This window comes from Athene cunicularia, assembly GCF_003259725.1.
Source record: "Athene cunicularia isolate RWA chromosome 15 unlocalized genomic scaffold, athCun1 chr15_part1, whole genome shotgun sequence".
Taxonomy (NCBI): Eukaryota; Metazoa; Chordata; class Aves; order Strigiformes; family Strigidae; genus Athene; species Athene cunicularia.
In genome coordinates, this window is record NW_020799121.1 from 2,005,041 (window position 1) to 2,024,697 (window position 19,657).

Genomic DNA, 19,657 nt, shown 5'->3' on the forward strand with positions numbered 1-19,657 from the left:
AAAAAGCAGGCATGGTTTTATTCAGACATATTATCAGCTCCCTATTAGAATCAACATATTCATACCTTACTTTCTCAATATTTATAATCTCCCAACTAGTTCCCTCTCCCAACCTTGTCTTTGTGAAGCTATCTGCCTCAAATACCACTCTTTAGCATGCAATTTTTCGTCCTTAAGACCCAAAAAACCCAAAGCAATTTTACCCAAGCTCTGTAAACCAAGGAAGACTACCCTTGCAGGAACACTTAGGAGACAAAAGTTGCTAAAAAATTAAACTTCCATACCTACAAAAAAGTTGCTACTAACAGCAGGAAAATGTTAGTCTTCAAGGTAAAGACCAATTTACAGTCTGTTCTCACTTGCAGCACAGCTTCCAACAGCTCACTAACCAAACCCAGAGATAATGACATTCTGGCAAAGGTACTTTGCAGAGTTTTCAGTGCAAAGGAAATTAATATTGTGCCTGGCAACCAAATTCCTCCTTGGAAAGTTTTGAACAAAAGACAGAGTCAATAAACTTCTGAATTCAACTTATGAACAATAAATGATCGGGTCAACAACAACGTCTTCCAGCTCCCAGCTGAGGCTCTGAACCAGCCCTTCCCAGCTGCATGTTAAAACTCTGGAGAGGAGAGGGCCAAATGCTGCTTTCTCCAAAGTCCCCTGGGGCTAATACTTAAAGTGAACATCCATAAACTATTAATTTATCTAAATGACCACTGTTCCCATCTATCTCATAAACATATGATACACACTTGAAAATTCAGATATGGCCATGAAAGACTATAATGAAAAATTGCTTCCACATAGCAGTTAAAGATTCCCCTGTTTTAGATGGGAGCACTATATATTACAGGTTCTCCTGCTTGCAGTCTCAAATTCAGAGCTGTGGCAATTCTCCTATGTAGGCAGCACCAGCTGAAAAATTATTTATTCCTCCTCACATAACTTGCAGATGGCCACCAATTTAAAGTGTTTATATCTAAGAAAGAGACTCTGTAAAAAAAATAAAGGTTCAGATCCACAAAACTGGAAGAAAAGCTGTCTTTCATCTTCTCCTACCCCCCCCAATTCCTTCTCTTCTCACATCAGTCTCCACTCTTTTAAAGACTGTTGTGCTGGTTTTTGTTTGTTTTGTTTCAATTTTTATAATGCACCTGTATTTCTAGCCAATTAGCCCTATCATTGGAAGAAAGATTCTCTGTCATTTTCAGTTTCCAGCTTTTACCTATCTTTAAATTCAAATTCTGTCTTGAGCAATTTTATGGTTTGCAAACAAATTTCAAAACCTTATCCTGACAAACTGATAGGTAAAGAAACAAAAAAAACTCAGAATGCTTTTTTAAGTCTGAATAATAATTTCTTGAAGACAGGGGTTTTAAAAGTATGCTGATGACAATTTTGAAGTTGCTAGAACAGTTGTGATGAGCTCTCCCATAATATCCCAACGCAACAAGGATTTTCTTCACAAAGGCCAAGGAGAAAGAATGAAAATACCTGGTCAATAGGGACTTGAAATAAGGGCCTGTATGTTAAAGGGCAGATAAAGCATAAGATCTTTAGGAGGTTTATAATCCTATAATGCACACTGCAAAGGGATTACCCTTTTAAAGATATTTATAATCCTATAATGGACACCCAAGACCCGTGACCTAATAGGTACTGAACTGAAGGTAAGTGAACCCAGAGCATTTGGGTGTGAAATGAAGTACCCTGGGATAACACACTAACGAGCATCCCTTCCCCCAGTGGGACTTCAGCAACACAAGGGAGGAAAAGCATTAAATAGTCCATGCAGATGCATCAGGATCTAACACACAAAATAAAAAGTGTTACCTATTAACATTGTTCAAATGAAAAAGTCTAAGTTATTGGATAAGAGCCAAGCAATCTCCCAGAATGCTTAATAATTCAACAAGCCAGAAATAGCCAGAGTACCTTTACCATTATGTTTAGTTAAAGACCACAGAGATTAGAAAACACATTATCCATCTCAGAGGCGATTCTTTCCATGTTACAAGTCCCTTAACGACCTTTACCATCTCTCCCTCTCTCTCTCTCTTTTAATAAGGCTGAGCAAATGGGACTTCATTTTATCCGATTGCCACAGACTAGTGGTATTAATTATTCAAGCTCATACTCTCTCTTTTGTTAAGACAGTGCATTAGACTAATTTCCCTCTTTACTGTGCCAGTTGGGCAAGTCTCAACCTGTGGTCACTGTTCTCAGATAGATGCGCTGAGAAGCTGGCAAATTCATAAGACACTAGGCAGAGGAAGAAAGGAAAAGTTACTGTACTTCACGGAACTGCAGAGCAGTGGGTACAGGAACTCTCTTTAAATGTTGTCCAAGAACTCAAGAAAGAAGACTAAATTAATTCACAGAGAATTAAACTCTGTAGCCAGAATAGCTAAGCTGTGAGCTTTGTTACATCTTGCAGCTAAGTGAGGTCAAGCGTGGTCGATGTGCTCTGGTTGAGATACTTCCAAGAAAAACCAAGGAACTGAAGGAAATGCTGTTGATGGAACTCTTCCATGCATGTCCAATACCCCAGCAGGTGTTTTGGGATCCTGCGTCGTTGGAGATGTCTTTTTTGGATGGAACATTAAAACAACAAATCCCCAAGCACTTGTTATCAAAGAGCCCATGGTACTTTCAACAAGAGCAGGGGTGTTCAACCCACTGTCCTGGCCAAAAGCCAGCAGACAACTGCTTTGTGAAACAGCTAGTTCCCCTCTGCAATAGCATTTCTGCTTCTTGTCAAAAGTTACCACATCGCACAGCTAATAAACTGAGCTGTCTCTCAGAATTGGGTGAAACACTCTGTATATACAGTATATTCTGTTCTTATTTAGATAAAGTATTGAACAGAGTATTATAAATACTAGCAAAAGTATACTGTAAAACCACACTCAAAACCTACATCCTTTTCCTTACTGAATAACACAGAATACATTAAAGAACCACTTTCTCAGAAAGAACTGTCTAGGATAGAGGTTTCTAACTGTCATTTTAAAGACAGAAGATCAAAATAATAAAACCTGAGAGGCAGAGGAACAAGCATCAAAACTGGGAACAGAATTTACATTTATTTTCAGATTATGTTTCTTCCCCTTTCCTTCTGCCCATCCCTCTGCCAAGTAGAAAAAAACATTGCCTAAATACACATTAATATTGCCAACAAAAGAAAGGGTCATGAAATTTCAAGTCCACCAGAAATAAAGAAGTGATCTGGGTTTTGCTCAGATCAAAACCATTCAAATTCAAAGGGTATCTACAAAAGTGGTAAGGTTATTTCATATGCATTTGCAGCAGAAGTAATCAAATTTAAGTACAACATAAGGCACACACTGCTGTAAGTTTGAATTTTATTTCTAAAGAGATGTGGAAAAAAGTATTTTCAAAGTTTACAAGCCTCAGGGGCAACGTTTCCCCATGTAAATGTACTGAATTGCCTACTGTAAACATGGCACATAACACTGCAACAACAACAAAAAAATTTGACTATTAACAAATGCAAGGTCAGCATATTGATACTTGTACACAGAGATAAGCGTTTTGGCTCCATAAATTTAAAGATGAGCTAAGATTTAAAAGGAGCAGCTGAGGGAGACAGACAGAAAATAAGAGAGAAAGAAAAAGAGTAAATCATACACAAAACAGCCAGGAAAAAAAAAAAAAAAGCAGTTAATATACATGAATAATGGATGTTTGATTTAAAAGCAGTTTACTCCAATATGATGTAATTTTTGACAATCAGCCAGAGAGACTATTTTGCAAGTTCTTGCCAGATATAAGTCATTGTGTAAAGCTGGTAACAAGCGTTTCTCCGAGCATGTGGAAAATTGACTTTCATGCCATCCTAAAGGTGACTTTATGCTGGCAAATGAGAACTCTTATTTTGCATGCACTGAGCTGCACCAAGCAGTCTTAAGCAATGCTTTAAGACCCACAAAGAGGACAGCAAAAATAACAGACTCTAAACAGCTTGCAGCAAATCCAGCAGCAAAAAAAGCCAGCCATATACACAGCCTGGTCCTCCAAATACCTACACCTGCCGTAAAAGTTAAAGATGAAGCTAAAGACAAGCACAGTTGGGTTTTTCCTTTTAAGTTTTCATTTGACTGGAGTTAAAAAGTAAGACTCCAAGCTGGTAGCAAGAAGTAGAGCCAAGCATTGTGCAGGCAGACGGCGGGCAAGCTTCGGCAATGTGGTTCTGCCAACACACCTGCAACCCTTGCTGTTCCAGCACTGGACACTGCCCCAGCCCGTGCTGCCAGCGGCAGGGCCACTGCCAGCCTTGACGGGCTGGTGATGTGGACAGATGTCTGCTAGGACTGGGAATGAGGTCACCAGACTCACTTGACTTGTGGCTGAAGACTGATGATAGAGTTCAGGTACCCAGAAGATGAAAGGATATTATGTTTACTCACTGAACCACCCACTCACTAAAAAACCAAGCCCTAGCCCAGACACACATTTTCCCTAACCAAGGACAGGACAGGGAAAAGGAAAGCAAGGTAATTCTTAAAAACTGAATGAATTCTCTTGGTTTCATAGGTTATTGCCTTGAATACACATGGCACATACTAGAAGCTATATTTTCAAAACCTGAAACACCTACCTAAGCAGCTGTGCCAATTTTGAGGTATTCACATTAATGTACAAATGGGGGGGGGGGAAGAGCAGAATGTCATTAACATTAGCCAATAAGCCAATACAAAAGGGATCTTTTAATTTGCAAAATTATTTCTGGTCATTTACAAACACAGAAAAACCAAGATGGACGATTGTTCCTTTTCGGCAAGAGAGAGGGTCATCAATCCACCATGAAAAATTTAGGCAAGGAAAACTTCTGGTCTCTCTGCTGACTATTTCTTGCAGTGCCTGACTTATAAAAAGTTATACAGTTCAGATCCTCAGAAAGAGTTCTGTCCCTCCTACAGGGTACCAAAGAGTTTCTAAATAAAAAGGTATTTAAAATACCTTTCACCTTCCAAGATCTGCTAACACTCTACAACAGGTCCCTGAAGAGAAACATTTGGGCAAGTCCCATATGTACAAATTCAATCACCAGTAAGACCTACCCTTCTACAAGTATGAAAACAAGAGTTCATAGAGATCAATTTATTGAGAACTGGACTACTTACTAGGACCACTCGAAAAAAACCCACATTTTCTAAACATGAAGAATCAAAGATAAAAAAATTTGAAGTCTTTCAAACTCCACAAGAACTGGAGTCATTACAACACCAGAGAATATAATGCAAGCTTATCAGTTAACAAGGAGGAGGAATTTAGTTGAAATAAGGTGTAAGACAGATGTAACAGCTTATATAAAGCAGCTATGACCTAAAAGCATCATCCAAAAGACTGTAAAGCGTGAAATGAAATTTAAAAGATAATTTAAAATTTGTTTTTCCACTTACTATTAGTTCGTAACATCCATTTCAAGTGGTTAATTTTATTGGATACACACACATTAGCAAGCAGTTGAAGAACTCCATGGAAACATTAAATACAGGAGCAAAACTAAGCAGTACTGCAATCGCTGATGAGAAGAGACAGGTGATGTTGAATGCCCCTCATCAAGGACAAACCAATCACCAGCTCAAAACAGATGAAAAAGTGGCAGCATAACAAACAACTCCTAAGACATCTGAACATATCTAGCTTTCTGTTTCTAAGTTGGAGGCTCTAAAATCATTACTGTCCTCCCTTCACTTCTCTCTTCCTCATCTACAAGTTTGTGCACAAAGCAACCAAAACCAGACATGCTCTGAACCACACTTTGTAATGCATATAACAGCTGCATGACTTTAAAGTAAAGTTCTCGTGTACTATATGAAGTTTCCTTGGTGGACAAAAACCCCACATCCTCCCCTGTTGATTATCTTCTATCACCAACAACTGTTAAATATATTAAAAAATATCAACTAAATTTTAAACACAGGAGAAAGTTTGGGTTTGTTGTCCACCCCCACCCCTGTCCCTGAGAATGAAGCACCTATAAATTTCATAGAAATAATCCACAAGCAGGAGAGAGCTCACCTGAAGATACAGTAGACCAGACTTGACAGCAAGGGAATCTTATAAATATACCAACTATAAGAAAAGCTTCAGTCAGATCCTACAATCAGCAAGATAATTGCATCAGAAATCAGATGATGTTAATCCTGACAGCTATAGCGCTACTGGTTTAAGAGGTTTATATCCTGACATGGGGAAGACCAAAGCCAGCTCTAGTTTAAATCAGTGGATTTAATTTTACATACAGTGCTCAAACCCAGAATTCAAACACCTGAATGCCAAGACTTTGTGCTGCTGCAGCAGCATTGAAACCACAGGTCTCCAAACCTCATGACACAGGGTAATATGTTATTTGCTAGACACCATCCTTTGAGGCACGTCCACTGCATGTCACAAGCATCACTTTAGGTTGAAAGGGAACGCCAGGGTTAGGGTCTTTCTTCCCTGTGGTTCATTATCTGGTTTTTATTATTAGCCACATAGGAGTCTAGATGGAAATGCAGATCTCAGTATTTCAAAAATCTGGAATTTAAGGAAAATAGTATGTTCCATGTTAATACAGCTGAAATAACCCTTACTAAAGAAATTTCTCTTATCTTAACATAAAACAAAGAGCGCCAGCAGCACTAAACAGATGAATTTTCAAGAAACAGCATCATACTTGGGTTGTCTAATGCTTAATAAAGTGAAAGTTGAACTTCTCACAGATGAAGCATTTATATTCTTCCCTCTCTCCTGCACAGACGTCTGTCATCTAACAGTAGGTCTACGCCACAGATTTGATGTTTTTCTCCTCTCTGACATAAAAGTTCCCACAAAATTTATGCCTCAGATCTCTACTGTCAAATTTGGTTAAAATTAGACGATTAAAAAGAGAGAGGGAAAAAGATGTTTTTCTTAAGTATATTTTCATCAGAAAGCAGGTTACTAGGCAGTAGCATTAGGACTGTGAGCTCACACTAAAGAAAAAAATATCCCTCAGGAAAAACAAAACCAAGAACTCAAACTGAGAAGAAATACAGCTTTCCCACTACAGCAACACAGCCAGCAGCAAACAGGGCTGGAATTCTTCATCATTATATTCCTGAGACTGAAAGCTCTCTTAAAGACAGATTGTCAACTTGTGACCAGTGTAATCAGCCAATGCAAAGTCCCTTCACGTCTGCGCGAGGCGAATAATTATCATAATAGACATTAGTAATTAATTTCCGGCGTGATGTCAGCTGGTGCAGCAATGCCAAGCGAGCGTCCTTGTCAAACACACCCCAGCCGTCTGGACGACTTCAGTCCCATCTCCCTGATTAGGATGCGCACTGATGCACTGCTTAATACAATCTGCCATCAAATGCCAAATAGTTCAGAACTAAATTAGGAAATATGTCCGGCTTTACAGAGTGATGCTCGGGGGCCTAAGTAGATTTCTCTATTCCTTTAAGAGGCACAAAGGTGATCACCAATATAATGCCCCCGAATGAGGCAATTTTACCTTCTAACCTCCCACCTCTGTAGGGAAAAGAATTGGATTAGGACAGCAAAGGAATTAATAAAGACACCATGGCCTCGCAGCATCTCTCAACCCTAGAGGTATTTATGGTGGCCTCAGCATCTCCCTAGTGAATGTGAATTTTAAGGGGAAATTAGATGCAGCTGGACACATTTGTTCCTAACACAGAGGTAGTCCTAAATAAAGCTTTCCTGTTCCAGTCACTTGCCAAAGAAAATGCTGCATTTATACACTACTGATCACAGCTGCTTTCATCTGGGTGCTCACCTCCTGTTTCTTTCTCCACCTGCCTGAAGCACTCTCCTTCCCTCATTGCTGATAGCCCATCACATGCCTGAAGTATAACCACAAAAAATGGAATGAAGTTAGGGCGTGGAAAAGCTAGACAAGATGCAGGAAAGGGAGAGAAACTCATCTTAAGGCATCTGGAAACAGGCTGTTTTACAGTTTGGTCCCTGCCCTAGAGTGGGCTGTGTCCAGGAGCTGGCTGCTCCCTGAGATCTCAGATAGGATTCTGAGCTCCCCCAGGTACAAATTATTTATGCTACTTATTTGGGTCTGCAAACCCCAGAGAGCCCCTCCTGCAAGCAGAGAAGTTTGAGATGAGCTGCATTAGAAGTGTGCCTCAGCCACGAGTCTTCAGATGGATTACAAAAACAGTCCGGTTTTGATAGACAATGCCACTGCTAAAATGTGCTGATGAAAGCAGCAGACTGTGTCACAGGGGGCCTCAAAACTGTAATTACCACTTAGCTTCCTTTAATACCACAATCACACCATCCTCACCAAATTGGAAGTAACTTAGTTCAAATAGCCAAGTGCACAAAAAAAAAAAGAAGCATCCTCTTAAGATTGCATATTTGCACGTACAAGGCTTGACACACTGCTCAGGATGCCCTCATCAGAAAGGCTGAGGGGTTTTATGTTTTTTGAGGTGTGTCCCCCTAGGGGGCCACTGACACAACATACATCCCAACGAGCTGGGACTCGCCGAGGAGCAGAGAATGCCAAGTATCTACAGTGAGCCCAGTTAGCCGAACAATAATCCCTTACTTCAGCCCACCAGAAAACTAATAGAACCATCAGATTATTGCATTAAAAGAATGTTTTCCCTTTACTGTCAAATGCTGAATAGTGGGGAAGTAAATGGTCAGCAGCATTAACCCTTTTTTCCTTTGTTAACTATGAAGGTATAAAAATCTTACCAAAAAAAAATTTCAGTACCTGATTGGGCTCATTCAATAACCAGCCAAAGGTTTTGACCCCAAAGGCTGCTTCATGAGCAGACACATCAAGACATGTAACAGGCTGACCATAGACAGAATGGAGAATTTTGCCAGGATCTTCTACTTTCAGGAGATAAACGACATCTTCTGCAGCTGCTATTGTCACTGGACTCCCCGTAACATCTGGAACCAGATTAAGGAAGTTGACCTAAAAAAAGCAGACTTTAAATTTTTATTACATCCAAAAATTCTATGACCTCACTACTGACACACACTAAACTGAACAAGCTACTGATGTGGTTATCTGTCATCTGGAATCATCATAATTATGGATTATTTCAGACAAAGACCGAGTATCAATTTTATTTCTGAACTTTTGCAAGCTTAGCTCCTATAATGAAATCTAGCTCACAGTCTTTAAAATGAGCCCATTAAAAAAAACTAATCACAACACATTACAACAGAATAAACCAAAATGTCACATCAAAGAAAGGAGCGAGACTTAATGGGTTCATTCACATGAAGGACAGAAAGCCATATGGTTAAAACACATAAAGCAAGTATCATTGCTAGAATGTGAATACAGTGAGCCAGAAGAGACAACACATTCATGCAACTACTATGAAATAGTTGATGCTTACCCTGCAAACACGTATATATACCCTAAATTAACAGAAAAGTCACCACATGACTCTAGGACAGCCCAAATATCAGCTCCCCTATCCTCTGTCACAAGACTGGAATACCATTGCTCTTCCCATTTCAGTAAATGGTTAAGATGCTGCTGAAAAGTCTCACCGTGGGAAGGGTTTAAACTCTTTAACACCACAGCTGATTTCTAACCCAACCTTAGAAGAGAGTGTGCTGTCCTGACTGTCTTTCACACATGACAAACTGACATTTCACAGCAAGATGCAAGAGTAAAATGGATCCAACTATAATGGAGCGTGCGGTGGTGTTTTATCATTTTTACTTGGAAACCTCTTAAAATGTTTGGGGAGTTTGTTTATTTAAGCACTGCGAGACTGACTTAGCTTTTATAGAGGGGATTAATCAGGAGTGGTTTAAATCACAACTTCACACCCCTTAGCTGTGCAGTCAGCTTCCTACAACAGGAGAGAAGCTGCAAGACTCAAGTTATCCCTATGCATTTCCTTCTCCTTTCAGAAAAAATGTTGATACTCAGACACATAATAAAACTTCAGAGAATAGGACAGTTTTTGCTTTTTAATTAAAATAGTCTCAAAACTTCAGTGACAGAAGGTGCAACCTGAAGAAGCTGCACAACTAGTTACAGCTTCACAAGTGGTACTATTAGCTCGTCTGCAATATCCTGCCTCAGAATTAATCAGATAGCGTTGATCTGGAATGAGACCTTGAGTTTTAGCTCCAATTCTACGCGAGAAAACTGATTTACAAAATGAGCCAACTTAGTTTAATGTTGACAAAAAAATAATTAAAAACAGCCAACCTCCTGCACCATATGGACTTCTATTCATTTTCACTTGTAGCTTAAGCCAGCATTTCACCCTTGCTCTTCAGTGATGAAAGGCTCATCCATTAACCTGCTTCAAAATCATAGCCTCTAGCTGAAAAAGCTGTTATCTAGTTCAGACAACACTCTTGTAAGATTTTTATAAGATTCCTCTCAACTGTACCAAAAATAATTAGTGGATCAGGAGCTCCAAGAAAGCAGCTGAGTAGCCTGGAGACTCACCAATTTCTGGATTTCAAATGTTTCTGTGGTTTGCCAGAATCCTCTGTCATTAGGGCTTTCCACTTTGACCTCAAAGCCAGATGCTGTTGCTACTGTTGCACCCTCTGAACCAAGAGCTAAAGCCTGTATCCTCTGATTGTGCTGGTAATGATGGATTGGCTCCCGCCCGAACATCAGGTTCCAAATGCTAACGGTTCCTGCATGCAAAAAAAATAATCACTATGTGTTATCTTTGACTTTAACAAAACTTTAAAATATTGGTTAAAGATGTAAGCTTAAAAGCATTCTAATGGAAAAAGTTAACATACAGAAGAGACTGCAGGGCAGGAAACCAGAACTTCAGGATGCTGCACAGCATCACCTATGATGTTCAGAGGAAACCTTCCAAAATTATGTGCTCTGGCGTTAGAGGCTCTGTTGTTCTCTAATTCCCAATTTTTGACTTTCAGATAGCATTGGTATCTAACCTTGAGGAAGACTCCTTGATTTCTCTCACATTTCCATGTTTGGAGAAGATGAGACTTAAACTGATGCTAAATTCTTGTCCTACTATATACTTGCCCTCAATTACCACAACAAATAGTGAGGAAGAGCCCACATTCACATTTAAGTCACTCCACTGCACACAGAAAAGTTTTAAAGCAAAGAATCTGAAGCTCTGCACACACAGCAATCAGGTCAGGGATTTTAATACCATTCTTAACAGTTTACAACCAGCAGCAAAGCTCCTAATCCCGATGCTCTGGGAAAACAGAAAATGCAGAAGAGTTCAAAAAGCTAAATAATACAAATCCCAAACAATACAGGACAATACATTTGCAATTGCATTTTTTCCCCCCGCACAGATCACTGATACTCAATTTAAAAGCAGGGTACATTAAAGCAATAATCTGAATAAGAACAACCTGAAGCAATCAGGAGCATATTACAGAACAGAAGGGCCAGACGGAATAGGAGACTTCTGGGCCACCTTTGCACTGAATTAACGGAGAAGCAATCTTCTGATGTGATAGACAGGGCTGGAGAAACCTTCCTTCTACTTGAGCATGGCCATTAATGATGAAATGATTAATGGTAGCTATTCCTTCAAAAGGAGACATAAAAGCTCTGACAGACAGCTGTGGACGGGCACCAATGCCAGTCTGCAAACACTCCTCCCATGTCCCAAAGGAGGTGAAGCAAGAGTGTGGTAATGAAACTGCACATAGTGAAATGGTATCTAAATGAGTTTAAATTGATTTATGTTTGCTTTTGTAAAGATTATTTGGTATCTGGAAAGTGCTACCAATGTGAAATAATGCAGATAATCCTTAAGATCCCTGTCTAATGGCACTCCCACTGAATATTTATATTCCTCGCCATGGGAATGAGAACCATAATGGGGACCATTTTTGTTTTATTAGGGATGCATATTTAAATTAATCTGCTATTTGCCTAAACAATTAGCCGCCTCTGTTTGTTTACACAAAGCCAAAACTGCAATTAGGCTTCCATCAAAAAGATAAGTCCCGACTAAAACTGTCCCGATGGAGTCATAAGGGCTCAGAGCAGAACTTCCCAAAATTACTTCTTAGCATAATGGTAATTATGTTAATTGCTTAAAAGGTAAATAACTGCTGAACTGGTTTTGAAAAACAGAATGCTAGCTTGCATCACACACACTTATGCTTAAAACAAGTTAACAAATACAAATGGGCAGCACAGGCTACAATTCCCTCTGCAGCCTGATCTGGCCCTCACGAAAGCTTAGCAGCAGCACTTCTGTGCCTTCACAGGCGTCCAAACTAAAACAAAGGGAATAGGTGAAGTGTCAACTCCAGGACATCTGATTTAAACAAGCAAACACACAAACATCAATGGTAAAAGACTGTAGTGATATCAGATCACGCATGTTAGAACTGGACTTTTTCATCAGAAGATGAATATTGCTGCCAAGATCCTCCAGGCAGGAGTATTTTCGACTTTTTTTGGAGAACATTTACCCCCAATTGAAGACCACTTTTGTGATGGGGGAAAGGAAGCTGATTTGCTTTCAAGTGAAGTCTTTGTTTACACATCTCTGTGATGAGCATCCCACTGTTTTTAGCAGAGTATATTAAAGTATGAAAGTTCTGCAAAATACAAAAAAATACTCATGTCGAAGAACCCTCTTGTGACCATGTGAGCAAACTGGGAAACCCAGAACTCAGAGTTCTGATGTCTAAATCTGGGCAAAGCCACTATTATTATTATTATTATTATTGTTATTATTATCGCATCTCAAACATTATAAAAAAAGAAGACAGTGAGAATGGCTTATGCAATAGTACAATCAATTTGAGACAGGTACTTTTTTACTAGATGTTCAGTAGGAAAATATGTTCTAAGTGTCTACAAATTTTAACAGGAAAATGCAGTGTGTGTAACATCTGATGCACAATATGGTGTGAAAACATCCCTGGTAATATCAAAACCACAAGTGACTTGTAAGGTCATAAATTAACATATGTTTAATGAAAGAACACAATATAAGGAGTAAAAAGATTTCAAATGGAATGCAAAGAGCAAGAAAAATACCATTTTCTTTTATTAGGATGAACAAATAGTTGCTTGCAAAAGTATTGCTTGTCCCCTTTGCTTCTCGCCTCCTCCAAAAGAGTGTACAAGTCTGTATGTACATCCTCCATCATCTGTTACTTGCTATCAGTCAGAAACGTCAATCACTGCGTGCAAGGACCTTCTGTGGAAATGCACTACTGTCAAAAAAAGGTATATGCATTCATGCATGACAGCAAGAAAACATTTTCAAGTTCTACACAGAAAAAGCAAACACTCCACTGTGTTTATCAATAGGTAAAGCTACCATTAGGTCTAAAAGTGTACTCAGAATATTCTGTATTTCATTGCAAGAACAGCAAAATGTATTTATTAGCGTGCAAGCCTTTGCAACAGTCAATTATGTTTGTGTAAGAGCAAAAAAAAGCCACCATTACTATTAAAAGTTATTAGTATGGCAACATAAAAAAAATTAGGGATAAGATTTACCAGTGCAGATGAGATCACTACTTTATATAGTCTATCTTCCTGCCTCCAGCAGTGACCAGTACTTCATTTCCAAAGCAATATCTTTAAGGTGAAGTTAAGGTTGCAAGCATACAGTTATCTTTTTTTTTTTTTTTTGAATACCACAATCTCAAAAGTGTTCAAATCATTAAATCACAATTATAAGTAATACTTTTAGCATGCTGTGAAATCTACACCACAATTGTGATTATTTGAACTGAACTAACAATAACTCCTCAAACCGATTTAGGCTTTACAGCTTGCTTATATTTCATCTTGGCTCAAGGAAATGAGTTAAGTGCAAGAAGCTGATGAAGATGGTATAATTGCTGACACCTGACATTACAATCACTGGACCGGTCTTGTTTATCACTTCAGCCTGGATTGCACAAAGAATTCAGGTTTGTAACTTCTAACCCAATATACTGTTGAAATGTGGCCTGATGAAAGGTCCATTTATTGCAATTCATTCTAGATTGTAAGGTATTTGGATAAAACATTTAGCCATGAGACTATTATGCACTGCTGATCCTGACTATACTCCAATTTTAGGAAGCATCAGCCAGTCTTACACATCTCTTGCTATATCAAAGGTGAATGGCTGGAAGCTGTTCTCCATTAACAGTGCCTGTCTCCAGTATAGTCCCCTCTTTGCAGCTGGGAACACAAAAGACATCCTGTAAAGGCAGCTGGTTTTTACATGTTTTCAATAGGTTTCTCTCTGATATAAAAGGCAACACATTTGCCACAAATAAAAAAAGGTATCTCTTCTCTAATAAATATTCTAATCCTGTAGCAGGGAAAACACAGAGGCAAAAAATGTTAAATCACATTTGTGAATATTACACTGGCTGTGTTTGCCAGCGTAACGCAGCATGTCACAGCTCCTTCCAAGAGCTAGTAGCCACAGCAGAGGACAGGACAGCTGCCCACGCCTCCTACCCTTGTGCTAAGCAGAGGGCAGGCTGTGTTTTGGTGTGGAAGATCCTACACTCAAATCCTAATGATGCATTACATCAGCTCTTCTGTGTTAGGATGATACAGCTAGCAGTTGCTGTCAGCTTCAGAGAAGATGTAAAGCAATCTACGTGTGCGTTATCGGAACAAAAAGACAGAATTTTGTATATGTTAGTGCAGAGAATCTGGACATGCTCACGGTTTTCATGCTCATTCACTTCAGCTTCTAAACACAATTGTGTGGGAAGGCCAGAAGCTGCTTAATTCACATCATCTACAGGATGTTTTCCCTATTTGTGGGTCACAGTCTTGCCACTTCTATCTTGATTCTTTTTCACCTTTTGAAAACAATTCCTACATTTATTTCTTTCCTCCAAGCTGGGCACATTAATTAATTTCCTTATAATTTTCAGATAACATCATACTTCTATGAAGTACAAACAGTACATGAAATATACTGGTGGAAATGAGCACCAGCCTACAGTCTTAAGACTTATCTTGAATTTCAAGTTTCTCCCAAAAAACATTTCCAGTCAGAGGGACCACCAATATACAGCCAATTTAACCATAATGGTGAGTTGGTGTTCATTAACTAAAATTTTACATTTAATTTTCACTGCAATGGTGTTTCTCAGCTTTCAGTGGGTACAGCAAGCTACATACCACACTAAACAGCGAGAGTCTAGACCTTAGTTGTAAGAGTTGTGCCTTTACATTACCATTACCGCATCAGTTTCCACCAAACGTCAGGTTTTATCCCTACCACTCTTACAGAGTTTTCCAAATGACATCATCCCTGTACAGTCCCTCAGAAAAGGCACAGACAAGAAAGTCTGTATTTTGCTCCCAGCTTGGGGACTCAAGAGGCAGAATTCCCTGACCGTGATGTGAAATCACACCCCATTTACTCAAGAGTTTTGCATCCTCAGCCACCTGTATGTATCTGACAGGAATAATACACTACCACCTGCTACATGCTGTTTTCTTCAAAAACTTTTTCCTTTCTTCCAGCCAGTCTGTTTCCTTGCTCTGGCTACCTTACAGCATGTCCTGGCACTTGGGGGAAGGCACCAAACACATTACTCCATTTCTGTCTTTGCAAAGAGGGTACAGAAGGGACAATACCTGCAAGCAGCTTTAAGGGCATCAGAATGGACAAGACAGCAGATTTCCAGTCCCAAAGTAGCATTGCCAAAATTCCCTTCCTGGAGCCTGCCAACAAGCAAGAGCCCTTCTGATCCCTGCAGAAACCACCTTCCTTTGCTCCATGTTGCTACTCTGCAACTTGTGAAGTACCACTAACTGTTCCCAATGGGTCTCAAAGCACTACCATGAACAGCAGCAATGCAGCATCCCCCTGCCATGTCTACACAAGTATGAAAAAAAAAAAAAAGTAGTATGTTCTCTTGTTGCAGCACATTGTTTTTAAGTCAAATTATGAGACTCTGGAGGGCGGGAGGGGGAGAGTGATGGCTAAAGTAGACTGCTGTTTCCCAAAAGCTGTGGCTCATAGCCAAAGTCAGGCAAGCATGGAGCAGATGGAGTCCTGGCAAGGCCTCTACTGTCCCTGCATTAGCAGCATCTGCTCATTACCCAGAACCCTCGCCTGCTTTATCTAATGCTCCAGGAAAAGCATTTTGATTTGATTCATTTCAGTTCGGTAACGTGCAACACAATTAGTGGTAAAATCAAACTGGAGGACTGCCAGTGCTGACAATAGGAAACAAGGCAGAAGAAATATGAGGCCAGTGGGTTGGAATTCAAAAATCACAACTGTGGATCAAGTTGCCAAGTCCTGTTGCCCCAGGTGTACATACAGTGCCCCTACTGAGTGTTGGCATGGGTGGAAGGAACTTCATTTTCTCCCCATACATTTTTCTCTCATTTACCTCTCCTTGCTGCTTGTTTCTCAGAGGCTAACACCGTTGGAAACAGTCACCAGAAGTCACAATTCAATTTTTCTTTAGTGCCATCATGGAGTTACAATTCACTTTGGATGCAGGCATCCCAGTAAGACAAATCTTTCTCCTTGCTATATTTCATATGCCTTGGGAAGTATTTGCTACTACCAAACCAGCAAAACAGCGCTGTAAGGCAGGCACGGCACGAGCAGAATCTGCCTGTTAGTTCTTCCCTGTGATCGGGTGCCAAGGACATCGCTGCGTGAGCTCTGTTGAACTGGGAGAAACTGATGTTATCTGAACGAGTCTGCTAGCCAGGGATTCGACAGAGAAGTCTAGACTCTTTGCCTGACAGCACCACCTCCAACACTAGCAGATGGTTTCTCTGTGTTAGTCAAACTTACAAACAAAGAGAAAAGGGAGCTGGAAAAGTACAACAAAGAACAATCAAACACATTAGCTTCAAAGTCATCCTTTCACACCCCCCCAAGTTTAAAATAATTCTCTCCACCAAACAGTAAATATATACTTTCAGATTCCAGTGAGTAAACATTTCTAAAATCAGTCTTTGTAATACCCTATTCACACTGAACCTAATCTATTCTGACCACGCTTCTCAAATGAGAGTAACTGCCATATCACAGAGCCCATTACAATTTCTACCCAAAAGAATAAAAGACGCCAAGCTTTACGCAAACTAGTTTAGTCACGGCACACACAGGACTGACAATGAGGAATATGACAACCCCCCGACTCCCCCATAGACAAATTATTAGATTAGCCAGTGGGAGACTAGAAAACAAACAAAAGGCCCTCTGCTAGTCACTGTTTAGCACACTGGACAAAAAGCCAACCCTAAAAACTATCACTGTGTTATAATTTCCTATGACTTGGGTAAATAATATTAATGAGTATTCTGTAATACCAGACTTGCTGTTGTCAGAAAACGTTGCCTATCAACTATTTTTAGCCACAGAAAACCGTTCTAGCATGATATAGAAAAACAGCTAAGGATGTTGGTCACCTTAAAACAGTTGTTTTCAAATATTAAGCATTTTATTTACTTCTAAAATAAAATATATGGGTTAGAGATTTTGTTTAGATTAGCCATCTTCGATTTTGTTTTCATGTGCAGAAATGCCAGGATCAAAGACAGTATGAGTACAAAGCTCCCTAACTTTGAAAATACTCTTTATTCATACCCGAGGAGAGGTTTTTAAGTATCAAATCATACATTTTAAAGAAAGATGACAGGAGTAGAGTTCTGCCTGAGCAACTCAGCCTAGGATCCCAACTGGCCAGCACTGTCCAAACCTGACTTTTAATTGCTGCTCCCACATCCAGTAGATGTACAGTTGGTCTATGACTCTTGTTGCCCGTTCTATAAACATCTAAGTATATTTAAAACAATGCATATAATCAGGATTTTATTAGGGGTTCATTAAATATTAGGTCACAGTTTTTATTTCTCTATATCGAAGTATATAATAACCCACCACTGTAAACCAGTACTTCAGTTAAGAAATTGTGCATCCATACACTATGCCAAAAGCAAGAGAGGACGCAGATTAATCAGACATGCAAGTTTACCAGTATTCCCATAACAAAACTTCACAGCACCCCAAGGGAGTTTTGGACAGAGAAGGCTGGTGGAAGAATATTTAATATTTTTATAGCAAAACAAGTTATTTGCTTAAGATAGTTTGGCTGGACTACAGCCTGGCACTCAAGCTTTGTGTAGCAGTTCCAGTAGGAATTAAACATCAGTTTTAATGGCTGCTATGTTCCAATGCCTCCTAATGCATTTAGGGTTATTGGCCAACTTTCTCACAAAAAAAGCAAGTGTGTGCATGTGTGTGTGTATACAGGATTACAGACACACAAAAAGCTGAGCACAGCTGCTTCATTTTTGTAAAGCTTTTTTTTTTTTTTTTTTTTTTTTTGTGGTTACTTACCGTCCTCGTAAGCTGCTACAGCCAGAGAGCTGTTTATCCTCACAAAGGAGACATGTGGCCGAGGTCCAGCATCACCAGGACCATGCACTGGTTCCAGGATGGGGGCTGTGTAGTCCCAGGTGCGAGTGTCCCACAACCTCACTTCTCCTGAAGTGTATCTGGAAAAGAGGGCTATTATTCATCCCAAAACATCCTAAAAGAGGTAGCTGCAAGAAAATGGAGGAAAAAACAGAAAGTATCATAAAACCTAAAAGCATTTACAGCTCCTAGACTGATTCTCCTCCTGTTTACACACTCGGTTTACACATTCTGCGCACAAGCCCATCAACTTTCTGCATTTTATTCCCATTTACTGAATGTACCATCAAGTCTACTAAGACAGGGAGGTAAATTTGAGCTATAAAAACAACACGATTGAGCTACCATAGATTACCAACTATAGATTTAGAACTAGAATGCAAGGAGAGCCAGGCTCAAGGGAAAAAAGGTAATCACTAACGAGTCTAAATTACATCATGGCAAAACTTCAAACTGTTTCTTTTCAGTCTTTAAAAATTGGTGATTGTGGTTGTGCCAAGCAGAGGCTGTTTAATCAGAGGATTTATGTACGTACATACAAGCACTCACACACATACCCCATCCAGCCTACTGCTCTTTATAGGATCTTCTTAATGCCTCATCAACAGATCAGATTTGCCTACATCTCTGAAGACTAATTCATTAATACAATTAAGTGTTTTCATTAGAATTAAGGCAGTGCTGCCTTCTTTGCAGAAGACTCACTGAAACATCAGAGTAACCATAGTTTAACATCAAACTATAGTTTGCCAGTAAGAAAATTAAAAAAATAAAACTAAACTTCTCAGGTAATACTGAATATATTTAAATGAGTGAAGGATGTTACACAGTAAGCAACACAAACTACGCTGTGCCAATCAACACACTATTGAAAAACAATACTGCAGGCAAAGTAGAGAAGCTCCCTCTACAACTGGTCAAAGAACATAGTTCAATAGCTACTTGGAATAGTTCAATAATTAAGATGTTTTGATAGAACTGTGACAATTAACACTGTCAAACAGTCTCAGATGTCTTTCACTGCCATAGCTAAGACTTGGATTCTGCTGGAAAATGAAGGGTGCTTCCTGCTCTGTCAGCTTTGTTGTTACATCCTGACTTCTGGGGGAAAAGGATTTCAAAAGAATGATTCTTGTAAGCATCAAAGGTCTACTATTTTGAAATCTGGCTGTCCTATGTTCATGAGGAAAAGAAGAAAATAGTTATTTACAAAGGAGCTGAAGGAAACGGCTTAATAAAGGTTTAGA

The 19,657-nt window shown here is 39.4% G+C and overlaps 1 protein-coding gene across 1 annotated transcript in view; it reads right to left on the bottom strand.

Moving 5' to 3' along the window:
* Positions 1 to 19,657, bottom strand: part of FBXW8 (F-box and WD repeat domain containing 8) — a 58,244-nt gene that overhangs the window by 9,356 nt on the left and 29,231 nt on the right. Inside the window, exons 5-7 of the mRNA XM_026859910.1 lie at positions 18,333 to 18,490; positions 10,478 to 10,674; positions 8,759 to 8,968 (exon numbers count right to left, since the gene is read on the bottom strand). Coding sequence (XP_026715711.1) covers positions 8,759 to 8,968; positions 10,478 to 10,674; positions 18,333 to 18,490 — 565 coding nt within the window. The remainder of the gene's footprint in view (positions 1 to 8,758; positions 8,969 to 10,477; positions 10,675 to 18,332; positions 18,491 to 19,657) is intronic.